This window comes from Euprymna scolopes, chromosome 19 (genome assembly GCF_053919585.1).
Source record: "Euprymna scolopes isolate OS-2025 chromosome 19, ASM5391958v1, whole genome shotgun sequence".
Classification (NCBI taxonomy): Eukaryota; Metazoa; Mollusca; class Cephalopoda; order Sepiida; family Sepiolidae; genus Euprymna; species Euprymna scolopes.
In genome coordinates this window covers 110,699,271-110,722,448 of record NC_136500.1, presented here as the reverse complement: position 1 = coordinate 110,722,448, position 23,178 = coordinate 110,699,271, and the positions used below count along the sequence as shown (strand labels likewise).

At 33.2% G+C, this 23,178-nt stretch overlaps 1 protein-coding gene across 6 annotated transcripts in view; it reads right to left on the bottom strand.

Annotated features, from left to right (window-relative positions):
- The window catches only part of LOC145239873 (tyrosine-protein kinase JAK2-like), a 115,482-nt gene that overhangs the window by 14,130 nt on the left and 78,174 nt on the right, over positions 1-23,178 (bottom strand). For all 6 annotated transcript variants that reach the window (XM_080103463.1, XM_080103465.1, XM_080103461.1 and 3 more), the window contains 4 exons: positions 22,602-22,785; positions 17,156-17,361; positions 8,647-8,818; positions 1,306-1,418 (listed from right to left, as the gene is read on the bottom strand). In XM_080103463.1, the coding sequence (XP_079959589.1) occupies positions 1,306-1,418; positions 8,647-8,818; positions 17,156-17,361; positions 22,602-22,785 (675 nt within the window). The remainder of the gene's footprint in view (positions 1-1,305; positions 1,419-8,646; positions 8,819-17,155; positions 17,362-22,601; positions 22,786-23,178) is intronic.

Below are 23,178 nucleotides of genomic sequence, written 5' to 3'. Positions count from 1 at the left end.
ATAGAAATGAATTAATCAATCAGTGGCAAGCAAGTGGAGATCGTAATAGTGGAAAAATACTGGAATAAAAATCCTGTCAATATAACAACGTGATTTTTGGAGTCAAGAGGGAAGAAGCAGGTCTGAGGACCGCCGAAGGATGTGCGATTGTCGAAGTGAAATCACGTTCTCCCCCCCACCTCCAATCGCTCAATGAAAGGAAAGCCAAGCCGCAGAGATGAACTATTTGATAACACTTTATGTACGGCTTTAATTAAAAATACATTTTTATACGAAAAGCAATCGTGACTTACGTCTTTGATTTATGTTCTGAGTTACGCCTGATCGTTATGTGCATGTCAAAATTTTGTTTCAGATACCGACGTTGTTGTGACAAGCTTGACAATTGATAAGTCAGCGCGAGTGAAAAATGCCCAGTCAAAGGGAAATAACCATGCTGTCTTAGCAGTTGCCATGACAACCGTTTAGCTCGAGTCGTAAACAAGTTAAACTAGAGGACGATCAATGAAATTAACGGCTACTGCGTTTTTGTTACAACCGGGGAAACCTACTAACTACTACCGTTCCCAACCTGGGGTCCTGCGCAACGTAACAATATATTCAACTAGTATGACTTTTAACTGAGAAATAAGGTTCTTCTTCACTATAGCACTCTGATGTAAAAACAAAAACTCTTACCTGTGACACACAGAAAAGTTTGCAAAACAGAAAATTATATAAATTATTTTAAATATGTATTGTACATTACCTGCCCTAGGCAAGGAAATTTTTTTCCATATATGTGCTGTAAATTTTCTGTTCTAGTGAACGTACAATTATCTCATACATATAATACCCATCCTAGGATAGGTAAAATATTCTTTTGTTCAAGATAGCAAATGATACATAGACATAAAAAATTCCTCTATCCTAAGAATAACAGGTATGTTCAAAATTTTTCTTATATGGTCCCAAGCAACGCTGGATGGCCTTGCTAGTATTTAATAAATTTAGGATTCATTTCTAAAAATATAGAAAACAAAAAAAAAAGCAAAAAATTGGGTTCACAAAACACCTAGCGATCCGAATAATAGTCATGGTTTTGCTTAGATGTAGTTCATGTAGATAAACACAAGATGAACACTTGTAACATTACCATGTAGCAAGTCAAATAAAATAAAACCTATTTGTTTTTTTTATCAAAATGCACCAAGAGTATTAGAATTTATGGCAATACAATTCAACTTATTTAAAAAAAAAAAAAAAATTTTGTTTTCACTAAACATAGCATCGTTAGAAAAAAGTATAAGACAAAAATGTCCTTACCTCAGTGATTTCATAAAGAATAATTTTAAGGTTGGGAATTAAACTATTATGAGATTTTTTCAATCTGGAAACGAGATCGCCACCTTTCACAAACTCCATGACAATTCCTAAAGCTGAAAAAGAATAGAACTCTTTTCATTATTGTTATAGAGAATATGTTTTGCAAAAAAAGTTGTTAACGATATTTGCTAGGCTAGTGTACTTGGTTTCTAAGATAATCCCAGAAATGTGCTGGGTAAAGGAAATATAGATACAAACGAAAGACATGCATGATGTAGAAACAGGCAGGATAGAGAGGGTAGAGGAGGATGGACTAGTTTTCCCTAATCTCTAATGGCAGTCCTGGTAGTAGCAATATAATATTAATGAAATATTTGGAAGATAATATTGCTAGTATAGATGTACTTTGTGTCCTAGCCAATCCCAGAAATGTGCTGGGTAAAGGAAATAGATGGTTGGTTGGTTGTTTTTGTTTTACGGCATATCAACCTTTTTCAGGTTATTTAATGCCGAATCTAGTTATTTTGAGGAACGATTTTTAATGGAGTATGTTTTTTTTTTTTTAAGTCAGATTCTATTTACCCCATAGTTGGGACCCTAACAGGTACTACCACTCCGGGTCAGAGTGGACCTGGGAGCAATGGTAATTAAAGGGTGGCTCCACACTCCCCAAGGCCCGCAAGGTGGGGCCTCACCATCGGATATAGTTTTAGATCATATCCAGGACCGTTGTATAAAGGGTTCTTTTTAAATTTTTTTATAAAGGCCAATTTTTTTTAAGATATGAGAGTATGGTGTGTGGATTGTTTTTATCAAATAACTCTTTAATATTGTTTTCTTTGTAGCATCGATTTCTTACGGTTACAAAATCAGTACATTCAATTAATATGTGTTTGATTGTGAGTGGTGTTTGACAAGGTATACAGATGGGTTGGCTTTCTTTTTTTAGGAGACATAAGTAGGTTAAGTTAGTATGGCCTATTTTTATTCTTGTTAGTTTGACTTCTTTTCTGTTTAGTTTCGTATTTTGTTCTTTTTTGATTTTTAGCATGATTTCGTGAAGTTTATTGTTAGGGTATTCATTCCAGTAGGTTTGCCATTTCTCTGTTGTATATGCGTTGATACATCTTTTTAGATCTATGTATGGAATTTTAAAATTTGCATCAATTGGGAGATTTAAGGCGTTTTTTGCCGCAGAATCTGCTAATTCATTACCTTTAATACCGGAATGGCTCGGTATCCAGCAGAAAATGATTTCTTTTTTACTGTTTGGTTCAGTTAATTTTTGGAGTAATTTTGCGATTAGGGGGTTGTCCATCTTTTTATTTTTAATCACTTTTAGAGTAGATTGGGAGTCTGAAAGGATTATAAATTTGTTTTTTTTTTTGTTATTGGAGGCGAGTTTGAGAGCTCGGATTAGAGCATGTATTTCAGCACTGAAGATTGAGGTTTCTTTTGAGAGGTTTGATTGTTTTTTGATTGATTTATTGAGTATTGCTGCACTGGCTGTTGCATTATTTTGTTTAGACTAATCTGTATAGATGTGTGTGTGGTCTGGATACTTTTCTTTGATTTTATTGAGAACATCATGATAAGTTATTGGATGAGTATGTTTCTTTTCATATTTACTTAAACTTAGGTCGATGTTAGGGGGATACGATTTTCTAGGGAGGGGTTTTGAGTAGGACAATTTCATGAATTTTAGTTATGGGTAGACTTGCTTCTTTGGAAATCGATTTTATTCTTAAGTCCAAAGGTTTTGATCTCGTTTTCTTTTTGGTCGAAAAGATGTTTACGGTTTGGATTTAAAGTGCTATTGTGTGCTGGGTTTGTGGGGTTGGCTGTAAGTTTTGTGTAGTATTTTAGACCAAGGTTTTGATTTCTGAGCATTGGAGGAGTTTCATGTGCTTCTGCATACAGGCTTTCTACAGGGGAGGTTGGAAATGCTCCTAGTGCTAGTCTAAGTCCGGAGTGGCATATTATGTTGAGGGTTTTTAGATATGACTTTCTGGTGGATTGATATATGAAGCTACTATAATCTATTTTTGATCTAATTAATGCTCTATATAGTTTGAGTAGTGTGTTCTTGTCAGCTCCCCAATCTGTATGGGCGATGACTCGTAGGAGTTGTAATGCTTTATTACATTTGGTTTTTTATGTGATTGATGTGTGGAATGAAATTTAGTTTTTTGTTAAAAACGATTCCCAGGTGCTTGTGTTCATTTACGAATGGAATTTTTTCGCCTTCAATCTGTAAGGTTGGGTCAGGGTGGAGTTTGCATTGGTAACAGAAATGGATGCATTTTGTTTTAGTTTTGGAGAATTTGAAACCATTTTTCGTTGCCCATTTATTAATTTTATTTATGTTATGTTGTAGTTTTCTTTCAATAGTGTGAGTGTATTTAGATCTGTAGCTGATTGAGCAGTCATCTACATATAAGGAGCTATGTATATCAGGAGAGAGTTCTTTTATAATACTGATTTTTATGTTAAAGATAGTTGTTGATAATATGCTGCCTTGGGACACTCCTTCTTGATTTTGTGGGTCTGATAAAGTTGAGTCTATGCGAACTTGAAAAGATCTGTCTGTTAGGAAGTTTTTATGAATTCAGGTAATCTGCCTCTTAGTCCGATGTGGTTTCATATGCTTTCTCAAGATAAAAAAAAAACAGATGTTATGTGTTCCTTATTGATAAAAGCTTCTCTGGTATAATTTTCAAGGTTAGTGATGTGGTCTATACATCCTCGATTTTTTTGGTATCCACACTGGACTTCAGAAATTATTTTGTTGTCATCTAGATACCATATAAGACAGTAGTTAATCATTCTTTCGAACGTTTTGCATAGGCAGCTTGTGAGAGTTATTGGTCTGTAGTTTTTTGGGTTTGATGTATCTTTTCCCAGTTTGGGTATTGGTATTATTGTTGCATTTTTCCATGAAGTTGGGAAATCTTTTGTTTCCCATATTTTATTATAAATTTTGAGAAGGAGTTTTAATGATTCTGGTGGAATTTCTTTAAGGAAGCTGTAGTGCACTTCATCTGGTCCTACAGCTGAGTTATGAGATTTTTCTATGGCGGTTTCTAGTTCATTGAGTGAGAAGATTTCATTGTAAGGCTCTTGGTTTTTGGAGTTAAAGTTTATTTTGTACTTTTCTTCATGTTTCTTAAGTATTTGGAATTGTCTATTGTAGTGTTTTTATGATGAGTTCCCGGCAAAGGTTTTAGCTAGTGTGTTAGCAATATCTTTTTTATCAGTTATTTTCTGTTTATTTGTGAGAAGGTGTTTGATTGGATTCAGATTATATTTTCCAGTTATTTTCCTAATCATTTCCCAGACAGTTTTGGGTTTAGTGGTGATGTTGATTTTGTTGACAAATTGTTGCCAGCAGAATCTTTTGCATTCTTTGTTTTTCGAGTTTTAGCTCTTTGGTGTTTGTATTCTATTAAGTTGTTCGTTGTGGGTTGTTTTTTAAATTTTCTTAAGGCTGCCTTTCTCTGTCTAATGGCCGTTTTACATTCTGGATTGAACCATGGTTTGTTTATTTTTCCAGGAGGAGAATTTTTGGGTATGCATTTTTTGGCTATTGTTATGAGTACTTCCGTGAATTCTTCTATTGTTTGGATTTGATGTTCTGTTAGTTTTAGTGAACAAAGTTCTTTAAATTCGGCCCAGTTGGCTTTGTTTGTGTTCCACCTCGGTATGTGGTTTTGGATGGAGTTACTGTATTTGATTATAATAGGGAAGTGATCACTTCCACAGGGTTCTTCGTAAGTGCTCCATGTATAATCCAAGAAGCTTGATGGATCACACATGGTAAGATCAATGGCACTAGTTGATCCGTTTGTTGGATTTAAGTATGTGGGATTTTTTTGATTGAGAAGGCACAAGTTATTTTTGTTAATTAATTGTTCAATTTTGTTTCCTTTTGAGTTTGTGACTTCGCATCTCCATAACGTACTGTGGCAGTTAAAGTCTCCTAGAAGAATGAATGGTGAAGGTAGTTGGTTTATTAAATTTTCTAGTTCATTTTCATTTATTGGTTCAAGAGGAGGGAGGTATATTGAGCAGATTGTGATTGTTTTGTGTAATGTGACTTGAGTTGTAATTGCTTGGAGATTTGTTTTGACAGAGAAATTGCTTTGAGGTATGTTATTCCTTACAAGAATTGAGGTACCTCCATTAGCACAAAGGCCTGTGTTATGGAAATAGTTGTATTGTTCATAGTTTGGTGTTTTGAAATGGTTATTGTTTTGTAGGAAGCTTTCTTGTAAGCAAACAATGGCTGGATTGAAGAGTGAGATAAGTATAAGAAGTTCATTATAGTTAGATCTTATTCCATGACAATTCCATTGGTTAATTTGTTGTGTTTTATTTCCATGAAGCTGTTTTAGTTTTCCTCTATTTCCATCTCTTTAGAAGTAAAGGGTTTATCTTTTGTTGGAGTTTGTGTCTTTGGTGAAGTGTTTTGCTGGGTTTTTTCTTTTTTTTTTGTCTGGACGTCGATCTGTATCTTGCTTGAGATGTTGCCGTTTTGGCTTCTTGTTCATTTTTTCCCCTCTTGATTACTTGTGTTTGGTTTCTTTTTTTTATCTAGGGTGTTTTCGGTTTCCATTTTTTCTAGAATTTGGAATCTATTTTGAGTGTCTATTGTTTGGTTTTCTTCTTTTCTGGAAGTTCTTTATTTGCTGTTTTATCATTGCTTATGTTTTTATTAATTTCTGGGGGGTGTTTTGTTGGTTTCTGTGATAATTTTTTAAATGGTTCTGTTGTGGATGGAATATTATTTTCTTTGTTTGGATTTGTTATTTCTATTTTGTTTCCCAGATTTGAGTATTTTTCTTTTAGGCTATTTTGAAATTCTGGCCATTCTTTAATATTTAATGCAATCAGTTTGTTTATCAGCTCCCTATATTGATCATGTATTTCATTATGTTGGTATGGTTTAGCTGTCTTTTTTGTTGTCTCAGCATATGTGTTGTCTTTCATGTAGGTCTCAATTATTTTTCTGGCTTCTGGAAAGGTTGTGTTTTTCTTGTACTTTACTTCTATAATTTCTCTTTCTTTTTTTATATGTTTTGCATATTTTAGAGAAGACCGGGTGATCTTCTTTGCAGTTAGCGCATTTCACCTCATTTATGCATTTTTCTTTGGTGTGGTCAGGCTCTTTGTTGCCGTATTTTCCACATATTTTTATTCCTTTACAGGCTTCTCTATGATGTCCATATTTTTGACAATGAAAATATCTTAATGGGGCTGGGATATATTGGTCTACTTTTACATTTAAGTAGCCAATTTTTATTTCCTTAAGTATTATTGATTTGTTAAACGTTAATATATATGTGTTGGTTGTTATTATTTTATTGTTTCTTTTTATGTTTATGCGGATGTGGTTGATTACTCCTTGTTTTTCTAATTCGGTTTTGATTTCTTCTTCAGTTGCTAGCGATAGCTCATAACTTCGAATTACTCCTTTCGAAGTGTTTAGTGTTTTATGGGGAAAGACTTTGCACTTGTACTCATGGAAGTTCTTCATTTTGAGTAGAGATTGAGCATCTCTAAGATTGGTTATCTCAACTAGTAGATTTCCATCTTTTGTTTTTTTGATCATTTTTGGTTTACTTTGTGTGAATAATGTTTTTTTCTATTAGGAAAGGTGATAAATTTCCAATTTTTTTATTTTCAATTGTAGGAAGTTTCCTTCATCTATAGTTGGAGCGGTTTTTCTAGTTTTGAATTTTTGTTCTTCATCTGAGCTTGAGAGGTCAGAGTCGGAGGAATGGTTTCTTTTAAGGGTTTTGAGGGGGATGGTTTTGTTTTTATCAGCCATGGATTTTGGGATTTATTTTTCATCAACCACGCTCCCTACCCACCTCGGAGTCCAAAATTGGGGCATAGTAAGGGAGAAACCCATTCGCCTTGACCATGTCGGGGCTACATGGAGGATATACTCTTTTGGCAAGGCGTTCTCAAGCACTATATTTTCTGTTCAATATGTCCTCAAAAATACATTTGCTCAGATGGAGTGTTGAGTTCTGGTCTTTCCAATTGATTGACCCTTGCCACCGCCTTCTAGCATGTACTTGGTTTGCCTATTTTTTGTAGTGGGGTAAGAAAAATTTAAAAGAAAAGATGGGAGTACCTTTAAGTTTCGTTCTTTGCTGTGGTAGTTGGTACTTTGGGTGTAAGTGCTAGGGCTTGGCGTGACTGGCCGATTGGTCGGATCGGGCCTCTCCGACCGCCTGCCTAGCCGAAGTAAGGGCCGAAGTAATGTGTTGCAGTGCCTAGACTTTTATGCGCCCAGGTCTAGGTTAGCTCAATCACCAGGATCACGTCCTAAGGCATTACGAGTAGCAACCCACGGCTAACTGGTTGCCCCATTGAGGGATTTTTACCCTCTACAGGGAAGCAGTCGGCTTATTCTAGTGCCCTACCAACAGGGGAAAAAAAAGGGGAGGGTAAGTAGGGAAGGAAAAGGAAAGGAGAGGGGAAGGGGGTTGTTATTTTTGTTTTTGTTTTTGCAGAACATAATTAAGTTTTACAAAAGAGAATAGAAAACAAAAACAGAAAATTGATGTAGGTGCATTTCGTCTCAGGAAGCCAATAGACAGCCTGATCTGAAAGCCAATAGACAGCCTGACCAGAAAAGAAATAGAGACACATATAATATATGTAATGGAGAAACAGGCAGAAAAGAGAGAGGAAGAGGGGATGTGTTAGTTTTCAATCTCTAGTGGTAGTCCTAGTGGTAGCAGTATAATGAAGTATTTGAAAGATAATATTGCTAGGTCTCAATATGCACATTCTCTTAAATATTTCATCAGATAGAGCTAAAAGAATATGATGTAAATTCATCAAGTTTATTTGCAAAGTAATGTGCAAACAGCATTTTTATTGGTACAAAAAACCTGAAATATAAGATGGAAAACATTGAATATCAAGAAAAGTTGAAAAGTCTTTGTGTGTGACTAAAAACAAGATCTGCATACAAACCTCGGAGTCTGTGTGATCCCAAACTCAGTAATAAAAAATACTGTAGTCTTAATTCCTTTGGGGTTATCAGGGATCAAGTTAGGGAATGAAAATAAAAATACTGTTTTGCTTTCATCCTTATATTTGTTTAAAAAATAACACTGAAACTAGGTCAGTCAGTTTTCTTCCTTTCCAGTTGTCAGAGAGAGAAAGACTGGGGCAGTTAGAGGGTGAGGTAGAGAAAGAGGGAGAAGTTTTAAAAGAAAAATTTAACACACACTTGTTTTTATCCATTTTGTTATCCATGTGTCTCAACAAAGAAATCCTTAAAATGCAATGATAAGTCAAAAAGAGTGAAGGAAATCTTACCAGGGCAATTTCCAAGGAACTTGATTACTCTTTCATGATCAAGTCGTTGCAGAATTTTTATCTCTGAAGAGATCAAGCCTTGAAGACATACTGACAGTTTTTTTATGGCAACCACTTGTTGTTCACCAACAGGTGGAGTATAAGTGGCTAAATACACTTGGCCGCATGCACCCTGCAACATCAAAAGACAAAAACATTTGATGAAGAGTTTATTCAAAAATTTAATAACAGCAATATTAGCAAAAGTTAAGGCAATATCACAAGACAAGAAGAAAATAAGGAGACAGACATGTTTACATCAGGTTTTAACAAAAGTTCTGTCCATTTTTTAAGGCTGAATAAAATAAAAATCGTTAATCATCATTCTTTTCTATGATCTCTTTATGCTTATCAATAAACTTTTTATTGCAATATTTGGGAAATTTTGAACTAAAAAATGGAAACCAAAGAATTTTCAACTTTTTCTCTTTAAATCCAGTCAAATGGTTTTGCAAACTTCCAGTGATATTGGTGTGAGGTCTGGAGAATATGGTGGATGATGCATAATTTCCCTGGCTTATTTTGAGATGTTGTCTTTTATGCAATGTGAGGTCTAAGATTATCATGATAAAGTCAGATAGAGAGAAAAGGGAAAAAAGAGAGAGAAAGAAAGAGATGTTATATAGTAGTAGTCATGTTTTTAGTGGAAAAATTTAGGTCAGAGGATAACACCAAGCGGAGTTATGTAAATCATGGGACATCCGGGCAAAGCCCTGACTTCAGAAGGCTGTTTCACTAAAAGTCACATGACCTGCTAAGTCACAAAATAAAGTAGAAAGGCCACAGTACTAACTCTTACGAAGGATGGTCATTTTCTGTTTATTGAAACAAAGAAATTGCAGAGGGATTCATAAAACTGGTTCAAAAGTGACTATTTTTTATTTTTCAAAATATAAATTATTTTACATTCAAACATATAATAAAAAGAGAGAATTTTTATCCGCGACAATGCTGCAAAGTTTTATAATTTTTTGAAGTGTATTTAATTCACACGTCAACTTTCATTTTATGTTAACAACACACCAGATTTTAAATAATTTTTAAATTAAATTTTTTTTACAGTCCTTATGTTGAATTATTTTTCTTTTAAGGATCTAAAAATAGTGAAGTTTTGGTCAGAAAGTTGAAAATTAATTTTTGTTTTTAGATCTGTTAAACAAATACGTTTTTGAGATTTTTCCAGTATGTTCTCTTAATAAAGTATTTTGCAGTATTATTCATATGATTTGGAGATATACTTATGTTATAGCAGTAAAAAGGGGAATAACTCTGAATAAAGAAAGTAAGAGTTATTGCTTCTTAAAGATTTTTTTAAAAGACTAGAGAGTTCTAGGAGGAAAGAGAAAAGCAACATGGCGGACATCGCCAGACATTCAATATCGTCTGTAAATAATTTAATGTTTCTACACCGAGTAAATTGTATTTAAAGTATAATGAGCTGGTTTACTTATTTGAATATTCAATGATCCTGACACCCGATTCTCCACACAACACTTTAGTTTTTTATATCAGGATTCAATAAATATAGCAAAAGTTTAGCCTTGATCATGATATTACGATTAGAGTTTTAACTTCTTCATTTCTTTTAAATTCATTAAATTACATTAAAACTTGATTTTTTTTGTAGAAAAAGAATGCTCCAAGTTAATTATTTCTATCAGGAAGTTTTTTCTTTCACACATGTTAACTTGTTTCTGTACTTTTAAATAAACCTTTTTAAAAATAAATCTGTGTCAGTGTGAATTTCTCAATGAACTTGGGACCACAGCAGCAACAAGATCAACTTGTGTGCATAAAGGACTGTATTGTCCTATCAGTAAGGCATAATCTAATACATAAACGGCTATATGTCTGTCTGTCTGTCTCCATATTTTCAAACTCTATCTCTTCCGAAACTAAAAGTTGCAGAGTGGCACTAGGGGCCTCAAATGATTGGATTTTTACAGGCCGTTTTTTATGGGTCTTTAGCCAATTTAAATTTAGATAGAGTTTGAAAATATGGAGACAGACAAACCAACAGACATATAGCCGTTTATATATTATATTTGGATGAAATTAAAATGGTATGTATAGCATTTTCCAAGTAAACACGGCAAGTGGTCTTGAATCTTTACAAGCCCCCCCCCCACAAAAAATCTTCAAAAATGTTAATTCCTGAAGAAACATTAGATGTGCCTTGAAAGTGATAAAGATTATACATTTACAGAAATTTACATCTAAAATAAAATAGGAAATTAAAATTGAAAAAATCGTTTAACGTTTTGTACATTTATCTCAGTTTATTTTTAATTCTTGATTGGTTCAAATGTGTGTCACGTTGGTACAGTGGTAACGTCACCAGCTTTAGATGCTACAGTTTTGATTCTAACTGATGGCACCTAAATTCATTTTTGTTTTTACTTTTGAAATCACGACTATAATAATACATATATGAAGTCTGGACAAATTAAAATATCATATTTAAGCATATTTTACGCCCAGGCAAAGCCTGGCCCCGTTCCGCTAGTATAATATATATATTTTTTGAAAATGATAAGTTTCTAACTAGTATATTTTGAATTTAAAAAAAAAAATTAAATGATAACTTTGAATTAATTCAATTAAATAAATGTTTGTGTAATTTATGTTTTCCATTTATGTTTGAATTTAATTTTTCAATTAAGTTTTCAGTAAAACTTTACAAAGTTTTACTGAAAACCAATCAAATTCAGGATTACTTCCCCTTTTCCCTCTGAAACTGGATTGAAACTATTATCAGTAGCAATCTAAATTGCCCAACTTTAAGTGGCCTTAAAATTCTAGGTTAAGTCACATGTTAGTTAAGTCACCAACCAATCAGACATTCACCCACTTACATATGAGATCATAACCAACATTGGGATCAAACTCGTATCGATCGTATCTAATAACTTGATCTATATTTATATTTAAAAACCTGAATGGATATGATATTAAACTACATTTGGTTGCAAGGCCTCAATTTGCAGGAAATGACCACTATCTTTATTATCACTTTGTGTTGGACATTTTTCATTATGTATACCTGTTTTTTCAATTTTCAAAATCAGACATCAAAACAATGAATTTATTGATCTACAGTGATAGCATTGTGTTAGAGTTCCATTCATAAATTAAGCTAAATCTGTCTTGGATATAATGTACAATTTATGCTATGAAGAACTTGAAACTTTTACCAACTGTAGTCATCATTAATTAAGCTGAAAAGAGTTGATGCATCGTAAAACAAACATATTATCCCAATTAATAAGTAACAAATACAGTTGGCCCTAAATAATGGAGGTGTTCTAAACAAATGACACTCATAGTAAGTTAGATCACCCATGATCTGTTTGATTAGTATTTGATATATGTATTATTAAACTAGCAGGACCCGTGTATCAGTATTGCCCAGATTTATAAGATTTTATAAAGCCAAAACAGATTTGTTACAAGACTCCTCCCCCCCCCAAAAAAATAAATTAAACTATGGTTATCTAGCACATTATCATAGACTTAGCTGAATTTGTGATTTTTTTTTTTTTTTTTTGAAGAGGTCAATAAGTAAAGAATTGATTTTTTTTTTTTTTTTTTTTTTTTTTACACAGTGATCACCACTTATCAAGGCCCGGAAGCCACTCCACCACAGAAAAGAAATATTGAAAAGCATGTTAGTTGACATTAAATATATGTGCATAATGGAAAAAATGTGCATGATCCTCAATAAAAGAAAGTAATGAATAAAAAAAATGTTTTATGATGAAATATTTTAATCAATCCTGAAACTATTGTAATAAAACAAGAATCCTTCTGGACAAAGGTAATTTTTTTTGTTTGTTTTTAGGAAATAGTCCTTAATTTGTGACATTAGACCCCCTCCCTCCTCCCAATTAATAATTATATAATTATAATAATTAAAAGAAAAACTGCATATCCCAAAACAAAAGCAAAGCAATGAAAATGTTGCTGTGGAATGACCCAAAAGCTAAACTCGCAAAGCTGTGTTGGTACCCTAGGTCATGATTGAAAAAAATGATGAGGATAATAATAATAGTAGCAGTAGTAACAAGAGTATTAAAGACACTTGACATAATTTCCAATACAAATGAACGACTTAATTATGTGAATGTTTCACAAAATCAAATTTATGTGAAAAAAAATACATAAATATAATGTGAATGCAAATTTCATTATTAACTTTTGTTACTACACCACTTACACACACTCGGGCAATGCCGGGTAACCCCACTAGTTATTATTGAAAATACTCAGCTAAATCACATGCAAACCTTACAGGCGATTGGAAACCACCTGTGAATTTAATTTCCTATTCTGCAGATCACTGATGAGAATTGCAGACTATCAGCTAGATGGTTGAAAGTTTGATTCCTGGCTTGGGAATACTAAAAAGCAAGTGATACAGTAAAACAGTGTCTGTGGATTGCTCTCTCGCTCTCTCTCTCTCTCTCTCTATATATATATATATATATATATATATATATATAGTGAATGAATGACAAAAGTCTATATTCCAAAGTTCATGATGTTATGATTTATTCCTTTAATTCAATTTACATTTACAATTCTTGACAGTATCAATTTTGTAGCAATCACTTAATTATTATATCAATCACTATATATATATATATATATAACTACTTCATTTACTCACAAAAAATTAATATACGAAAGTATAGATTTATGCGTAAACTTTAAGTATTTACTTCAAAAGTGCTCAATACGTAGGTAGAGCTAGTTAGTAATATATAAGATATATATGGCGATTAAGCTACACTGAATATTCGGCGTTTCATCCACTTTAGGATTCCTCAGGCTTAACCGTTTTCATCCACTTTAGGATTCCTCAGCCTGTAACCGTTTTGGATATTTATCAACAAGGTTTTTACAAGCATCAACACTGATTTTTGACCATTCTTCAATGCAGTAGTTCTCCAAATCCCTCAAATTTCTAGGTTTCCGCTTTTTAACCTCAGTTTTCAATATGTGCCAGAGATTTTCGATAGGGTTCAGGTCAGGACTCTGGCTAGGCCATTCGAAAACATTAATTTGATTATCCTCAAACCATTTCTTAACTATTTTTGCAGTATGTTTTGGATCATTATCCTGTTGAAGGACCCAGTTTGGTCCTAAATGGAGCTTCTCCGCATCCTGTCTAATGTTTTTCTGGAGTATCTCCAAATATTGCTCCTTCTTCATGGTTCCATCTATCTTGACCAAACTACCTGGACCACTAGCCGAAAAGAAGCCCCAAAACATTAGGCTACCACCACCATTTTTCACCCTGGGTATGGTGTTCTTTGGGTTGTAAGCTTCTCCTTTCTTCCTCCAAACGTAAGAAGCATCCATATGGCCAAACACTTCAATTTTTGTTTCGTCAGTCCACAAAATACTTGAGAAAACGGACTCTGGAGAATTCACATGGGTCCTAGCAAACTTTAGACGTGCTGCAAGGTGTTTTCCGGTGTGCAATGGAGTCCTCCTTGGTCTTCTTCCTTTCAGACCATTTTCATGCAGAGTCCTTTGCAATGTTTGCCTTGATATTTTTATGCCAGAAGACTCCAGATTTTCTAAAATGTCCTTAGTAGTGGTGGTTGGATTTGCATTAACACTTCTTACAATATTCCTGGTGGCTCTAGCAGACAGTTTCCTTTTCCTTCCTCTACCAATCAAGTTGTTTGTTGTGTGGTGGCTCTGGAATATTTTGATGATGCTCTGTGCTGTTGCTGTAGGGACCTCAAATTTCTTGGAAATTGACTTGTAACCTAACCCATCCTTATGTGAATTCACAATTTTAGTCCTAAGATCATTACTAAGCTCTTTTTTCTTCCCCATTCTAATAATTTTTATTCTTTTATTGGTTTTCAGTTGATATCATTTTAATTTCTGAAAAATGCAAAAAACGAAATGAAATTAATCAAAGGTTGTATAAAAGCATTCAAAATAAGAATCAAACAGGAAACAAACAGTCAGAAACTCGATTAATACTGAAAGAATAAGGGGGTATGATTATTTTTGAACATTGCAGATTTTGTAAATAGTTGTATATTTCTTTTATTACAAGTATCCCGGGATTTTAAAATGACGAAAATGATCAGAAGAGGTTTATTAAGAATATGTATCAATATGGACGTAAACAATAAATTCTTACAAAGTTACACCTAATAAACTCAATTTTCAAGGGGGGGTATGAATAATATCGGGCACAAGTGTATATATATATTATATATATATATATATATATATATATATATATATAAACATAATTATTATATCAATTAGTGAATCTACTTTGCCCTTAACTCATCAGAAGAAATAGCAACAATCAATCCGTCAAAAAGAAATAAAGTACGTTTTGATAAAAATCCAAAAATTGGAAGAGAAGCTGTAAATATTTTATATATTTCCATTATGCCATTTTGAATTTAGAAATTTATTTTCTTTTGATGGATTGATTGTTGCTATTTCTTCTGATGAGTTAAGGGCAAAATAGATTCACTAATTGATATAATAATTAAGTGATTGATTTTGTGCTACGAAACAGATACTGTCAAGAATTGTAAACATCAACTGAATTAAAGGAATAAATTATAAGATGGTCAACATGAACTTTGGAATATAGACTTTTGTCATTCATTCACTATATTGCTCTGTAATTACTTTGAGTTTCTTAAATAATGATTGATATATGTTATAAGAAAAGAAAGTATATTTCTACAAAAAAAAATATATATATATATTTAAAAGAGTGTAGCCATCAACAATTGTGGTTTTTTTTTAAAGGTTTTCATCATATTTTTATTTTAAAATATTTTTATAACGCGTTTCGAGCTTTGGGTGTGCTCTCTTCAGATATTTTCGTAAAAAGTTTTTCTTTTTTTTAAATTTTTACGAAAATATCTGAAGAGAGCACACCCAAAGCTCGAAACGCGTTATAAAAATATTTTAAAATAAAAATATGATGAAAACCTTTAAAAAAACCCACAATTGTTGATGGCTACACTCTTTTAAATATACATTTTTTCTCTCGTTGGAACTACACAACCATCACTTTAAATATATATATATATATATATATATATATATATATATATATATATGCATGGGTGCCCGGCATTGCCCGGATGTTTGGAGGTGTCTGTTGAGCAAAAAAAAAAAATTGGTAGTAGGAAGGCAGGCTTGAATCCGTACAGTGAAGGAAGAAAAGAATGGGGAAAAAAATGTCTTTGCTGTTACGACCACCATCAAACCGAAAGTGATGTAGGTTTAAATTAAGGCTAGACAATCGAAAGGAAAGGATGACTTTCAAAAATATCGGCGAAAAAAGCGACCCCTCCCCTGTAGAAAAGTGCCCAGTTAAAGGTGAAGATATTAATGTTTTTAGCTAATTTTTCGATATTTGTCGTCTGAAAGGTTGAACTTCAAAACAATACTGATCTTGTGAAAATCCGTCGCCTCTGTCGAAAGTTTTAGGCAGACATGCAAACATACATACATACATTGGTAACTAAAAATTTTCAACCCAAACCGATTAAAAAGCTTGCCCTATCTCTGAATACCCTTTATGTTAAATTTCAAATGTTTAGACCAGAAATTGTCTGAGTAATTTGGTAGAGACCGCAGAGGTCAAATTTTTTTAAAACTTTGACCCCTATTGTGATCCCTTAACATTTGTTTTGGGCTTAAATCAAGTTATTAAGTTAGATCCATGTCCAAGGAACCTATATCTAAAATTTCAATTGTTTATACCCAAAATTGGCGGAGGAGTTTAATAGAGTTCTCAAAGATCAAATCGTTAAACTTTGACCCCCTTAACAGCCAAATTTCTGGCCGAAAACGAGTTAAAAAGATTTTCTTAAATCTCAGTACCCTGTATATCAAATTTCGAGTTTGTAGACTGGAAATTGACACAGTTATTGTGTCGGGAAATGTAGACACACAGACAGACAGACACGTTCACTTTTATAAATATACTAGCATTTCAGCCCGACGTTGCCCGGGTGTTTGGAGGTGTATGTTGAGCAAAAAAAAAAAAAAAAGCGGTCAATTTTTTTAACTTTGACCCCTATTGTGACCCCTGAACATTTATTATTTTGGGCTCAAATCAAGTTATTAAGTTAGATCCATGTCCAAGGTACCTATATCTAAAATTTCAAGTGTTTATACCCAAAACTGGCAGAGGAGTTTGGTAGAGTTCTCAAAAGTCAAATCGTTGAACTTTGACCCCTTAACAGCCAAATTTCTGGATTACAAAGATTTTCTCAAATCTCAGTACCCTGTATATCAAATTTCGAGTTTGTAGACTTAAAATTGACAGAGTTATTGCGTAGGGACACACGCAGACACACACATAGACACGTTCACTTTTATAGATATATATCTGAATGAATAGATAACTCCTATTCTACCAGTTATAGGAGAGGAATTAAAGAAATGAAAAAGATCTTATTTTTACCTGGCCAATCTTTTTTTCTTTTTTCAAATATTTTTCTTCAATCTCGTCCTCAGGGGTAGATTTCGGCACTTTTAAATTACATGACCTTTTTGCTATAATTTTCATAGCTTCAAGAATGTTCTCTTGGTCTATCATCGGATGTTTCCAATTATGGTCGCATATACTGCACTCTGGAATGTGTGTGGCCAGTTCTTTCTGAATGATTGCTGAAAAGAGTTACAAATATAAAATAAAGACATTACTTTGTTCCCAACACCTTGTTGTGTTTATATGATTTTATTAAAGATGTAGATTAAATCTATGCAACATATTGTAGTACCAAAGTTTACTCTTACTTATTTCTGCACATCGAATTCATGCAAGCCTGAATTAATGTAAACAAATAATTATATTTGGACCAATCAGAGAACTTTTCAAATTTATTCATATTGGTCTTTCTAGGAGCCGCTTAAACCCTTTAAAGGGGACAGATTTTCTTTCAATAGACCAAAACTTCAAACACTGCTACTTCTCCTTAATCACCACAATCCTCAACTCACATAATCATACACTGGCATTCACATACTCACATTTATAAAGCGCGACACACAATGACTGCTTGGATCCCTTAATGTTGTCTGCTCATTCCAAACAACTCATCAATTGAAATATTCTCAAATTTTATCACTGAACTATTTTCTAATATGATAAACAAAGAACATTGACTCTTATAAACAATTTTCAATGTTTATTAATTTATTTAACTGTGTTGAGAAGCTTTGAAAACAATTTTTTTAACCCCTGTAATGCAAGGCTATTAATTAATCGATTCATTTACTTCTTCAATGTCTCAACTAATGAATTCCCCTTCTTTTTACAAAAACTCTGACAATATTCATGAGCATTCTATATTTTTCTTATTGCTGTAAATTTCCATTTTAAACATATATAAAACATTTCTTTTGTGGATATATGCTTTCTGAACTCATTTTATTTTGTTTATCTTAATGTTTCTCATTTTTCTCACATTTGATTATAATACCTGCAAAACCTTTTCACTGAAAATATTTCTATGAATCCGGCTCATCCTAAAAATACTTCTCCCATTACAAAACACCCTAAAGCAAAACTCCAAAACTGGTGCTAAACACATCCTTAAAAAACATATAATAAATGACAATAGGATTATTAACAGATGTTTAAAGGCCAACACTACATAAGAAACTTATCCTTAATAGTTCTTGAGATATTCAATGTTAAAATGTGCCCAAGACTTTTGGAACACCCTGTATATTCCTCATAATATAGTCCAAATTGTTGCAAATTACAAACTCAATGAACAAATTCCTAATGAACCGCCCCCTTAATTAAACACTTCATCAAATCTCCACACTAACGTAATGTACTTGCAATAACCCTTATCCCTGAGTGGCTTCCGGGCCTTGATAAGTGGTGATCAATGTGTAAAAAAAAAAAAAGAACAGAGAAGGTACCTTTTGATCTTGAGAAATAATGGATATCCCCAGTAAGGAGCAAAAATTGTCCAATCCCCCAACCATATATCCCTTGAACAGGTTTTGCTTAAATCCAGTGGTAAAAAGTCCAGGATGACTAGAAACAAAAGCAGGATAAGCAGAAATAACTCATTCTTAAATACAGCATTTGGTATTTCCAAATGGTTGCTCATTTAATACTGACTAGGTTCAACATATCTTTACATCAGTGATTTAATGGGGAACCAGTGTGTCAATATGATTATACCATATATATATATATATAAGCTCGCGATTTGTTTACAAACAAACGTTTGAGCCCTCTACGAGTAGCGGACGGATGTTTATTTTAAATAATCGTTCGGACAGGTTAATTTCGGCCACCGATTCCGTAGTCAAGGGGTAGGACTGCCGACTGTCATCACGACGGTTCTAGGTTCGATCCTCGGCTTGGGAGAGGTGTTAGTCTAGCGGCACTGATGAGTTGTGAAACAACGAAACAGGTCTGTATGTCGATGACTAAAATATATTTTATAAAGCTCCCCTCTTTGGTAGAGCACTCTCGTAAATTATCTTACTCGCTACTTAATTTAGCTGAAATAATGCGAAGCTCGCGATTTGTTTACAAACAAACGTTTGAGCCCTCTACGAGTAGCGGACGGATGTTTATTTTAAATAATCGTTCGGACAGGTTAATTTCGGCCACCGATTCCGTAGTCAAGGGGTAGGACTGCCGACTGTCATCACGACGGTTCTAGGTTCGATCCTCGGCTTGGGAGAGGTGTTAGTCTAGCGGCACTGATGAGTTGTGAAACAACGAAACAGGTCTGTATGTCGATGACTAAAATATATTTTATAAAGCTCCCCTCTTTGGTAGAGCACTCTCGTAAATTATCTTACTCGCTACTTAATTTAGCTGAAATAATGCGAAGCTCGCGATTTGTTTACAAACAAACGTTTGAGCCCTCTACGAGTAGCGGACGGATGTTTATTTTAAATAATCGTTCGGACAGGTTAATTTCGGCCACCGATTCCGTAGTCAAGGGGTAGGACTGCCGACTGTCATCACGACGGTTCTAGGTTCGATCCTCGGCTTGGGAGAGGTGTTAGTCTAGCGGCACTGATGAGTTGTGAAACAACGAAACAGGTCTGTATGTCGATGACTAAAATATATTTTATATATAATATATATATATATTTGACTGGCGTAAATGAACATTTAAAATTAAAATGTTTAAATTCAACGTTATTTCACGCGGTTAATGGTAGCCGAATTGATTAGGTCTTCGCTAATCAAGCCAGAGATGTCTCATGTTGCGGGGTTCGAATCGTTCAACTGGTATTAATCGTGACACCCTGCACTGAAGATTCTCGAAAGAATGAAACACTAGTGTCTGTAGATATTTAATTATTATAGTAAAAAAAAAATTATGACAGCCCCTTTAAGAAATTCGTTTCTTATCGTTGAGCACTTTCAGTTGAATTAAAGTCGGTTAATTTAGTTCTTATGCATACATCATCATATAACGATTAGATCACTGTCTGACTGGCATAAATGAACATTTAAAATTAAAATGTTTAAATTCAACGTTATTTCATGCGGTTAATAGTAGCCGAATTGATTAGGTCTTCGCTAATCGAGCCAGAGATATCTCATGTTGCGGGGTTCAAATCGTTTGACTGGTATTAATCGTGACACCCTGCACTGAAAATTATCGAAAGGATGAAACACTTTAATTATTATAGTAAAAAAATAATTATATATATATATATATATATATATATATATATATATATATATATATATATATAGTAAGTTATAAAATATATATGGTGATTAAGCCACACTGATTATTCCGCGTTTCATCCACCCTAGGACTCTTCAGGTTTATGCGCAAATTTTGTGGTTGTCTGTCGTTTTTATATACGCACCTTCTCTACCTATGTATTGAGCACTTTTGAAGTAAATACTTAAAGTTTACGCATAAATTTATACTTTCGTATATTAATTTTAAGCGAGTAAATGCAGTATATATATGTGTGTATATATATGTATGTATATATATATATGTGTGTGTGTATATATATGTATATATATTACTTGTTTTGTATTTTTTTTAGGTATACAAGTTGTTTCAAAAGTCTAGGACACATTTTAAGTCATCATATCTGCTTAACTATGAACGGTAGTAAAATGAAACTGGTGCCATTTTAAAGTTAAATGCATTAAGTTTTTTGTAATTTTGCTATTGATTTTTTTCATTTCTATTCAGATCCTTATCCTTAATAGTTCTTGAAATATTCAATGTTAAAATGTGCCCAAGACTTTTGGAACACCCTGTATATTCCTCATAATATAGTCCAAATTGTTGCAAATTACAAACTCAATGAAGATATGTTTTTCAATATGCAAAGATAAATACATATTATAATAAAGTTTGTCTGTTTGTTCGCAATTTAATTAAATTGAAGGTATACTATTTCGCGAATTAATTTTAATTCTGTAAACGGACTTTATACATTTTATTCCTTCAGCTGTACATATACTATTTATTCAAAGGAAATCTATATTAGAAAAGTAACCTAATTTATATATTACATTAAAGAAAATCTATTTTAATAATTAGCTCTATGTTATTTACACTTTATAGTAACAGAATTGTTTTGTTTTATTTATGAATATTATTTAAAGTTGATTTGTTTAATTTATTTTGGATTTAATATATTTTTAATTATTTGCTAAAGAAGACAAAACTTCCATTTTAAAAAACATAAGTTTTATTTAAAAGCTGCAGCATAACAACTGACTAGAGAGACCTGGTGATAAAAGGATCACGATAAATTGATTTAATCTTTAAATAATGGCTTGTCTAAGAAAATTCAGACAGCCTCCACATAGAAAGGATAAAATTAGTCATTTGTTTACCTTTCTACTTATTTATTTTTTTGGAAAAGAGAAATAAGTGGCTGGTTACTTTTAATGCATCTAAAACCAAGCTTCTATCCCTACATTATCTCCACTCTGATGCCAATCTGACATCAATTAAAATGAATGGCTCTCGTCTTGGGGAGGCTTCATGTTTTGACAAGCTTCTGGGTTTGACCTTTACTTCTGATCTGAAATGTAACACATATTGCCAAGGTCGCTGGAAAAATGGTGGGATCCTTCTACCACTCCGATAGGTATCACACTCCTGGTGCGGTTCTCTACTTATATAAAAGCCAGGTACAGCCAACAATGGAGTACTGTTGCCACATCTGGGCAGGAACTGCTAGAAGCAGCTTATCCTACCTTGACAGAGTTCAAAATAGACTTTGTAGTTTAGTGGGGGATGTCCTTTTCTCTTTTCTGCAACCTCTTTCCCACAGAAGAGACGTTGCGAGCCTGTCTCTGCTTTATCGTTATTTTCATGGCAAGTGCTCATCTGAGCTTCAGTCTATGGTCTCCCCTTGCCAAACTTTCACGAAAAACACTCGTCTAGTCAAAACCACTATAAATAATTTCCCACACTCTTTATCTGTGCCTAGATCAATCAGGCTTGTGTATGCAGTGTCATTATATATAGAAATGAAACCTGGTCAGTGAGGGTTGAGGACATGCATTGCATGGAGAGAAATATGAGAATAATACAATGGCATGTGAGTTGATAAGCTTAGATCTAATCACATCAGAGAAAGACTCAATCTGCATGGTATGTGCAGGACAAGAGGCTTCACTGTTTTATTTACATTATTAAGAATGGATGGGAGTTGTTGGGTAAATGTAGAACGACTAAGGTAGCAGGTTAAATTTACAAAGGGATTGATAAAAATAATAGGTTAATTTGGAAGTCATCTAACGCATACTAGCATGTAAAATGAACATGATGAGGAGGATTTAAATTGCTCAATGTGAAAGACAAAAAATGTAAAAGACAAAAATGTGAAAGACAAAAATGTGAAAGACAAAAATGTGAAAATTGTGCATGACTTACTTTCATGTACAAGTTCATGAAGTTTTGTTGAAAGGTCCAATGGTTGTGGCCGATCTTCCATCTTATAAGATCTGCACTTGATGACTAATTCATGGACTTGCTTTCTTATAGTGTCTGCTATTTGGGCACCTTCCTCATTGTCATCCACTTTTAAAAGTAGACGACAGGGTGCTTCATATTCCCTCTAGAGTTTTTTAAAAAAAAGAGAAGAGTATCTTAAATGCTTAGCAACCTTCAAAATATTTAATAGGATTCCTAAATACAGAACAGTTTTTTTTTTATATAACTCTTTTGTTCATATCCAGACTTTCTCCTACATAAAAAAAATATTAAAAAATAAAGAAAAATATGTATGATATATGTATATATATATGTATGATATATTTAATATATATGTATGAAATGAAAATATCATATACCAAAAATCATATAAATCGATCAAGTAGAATCAATAAAGAAAATCATTTTAAAGCTATTAATGAGAATTGGCATAAATCTAGTAAGTTTGAATTATTGTTGATTTATGTCCCTGTTTCTTGAGATTTCTTTTTAAACTGGCAGGTAAAACACTCACTTC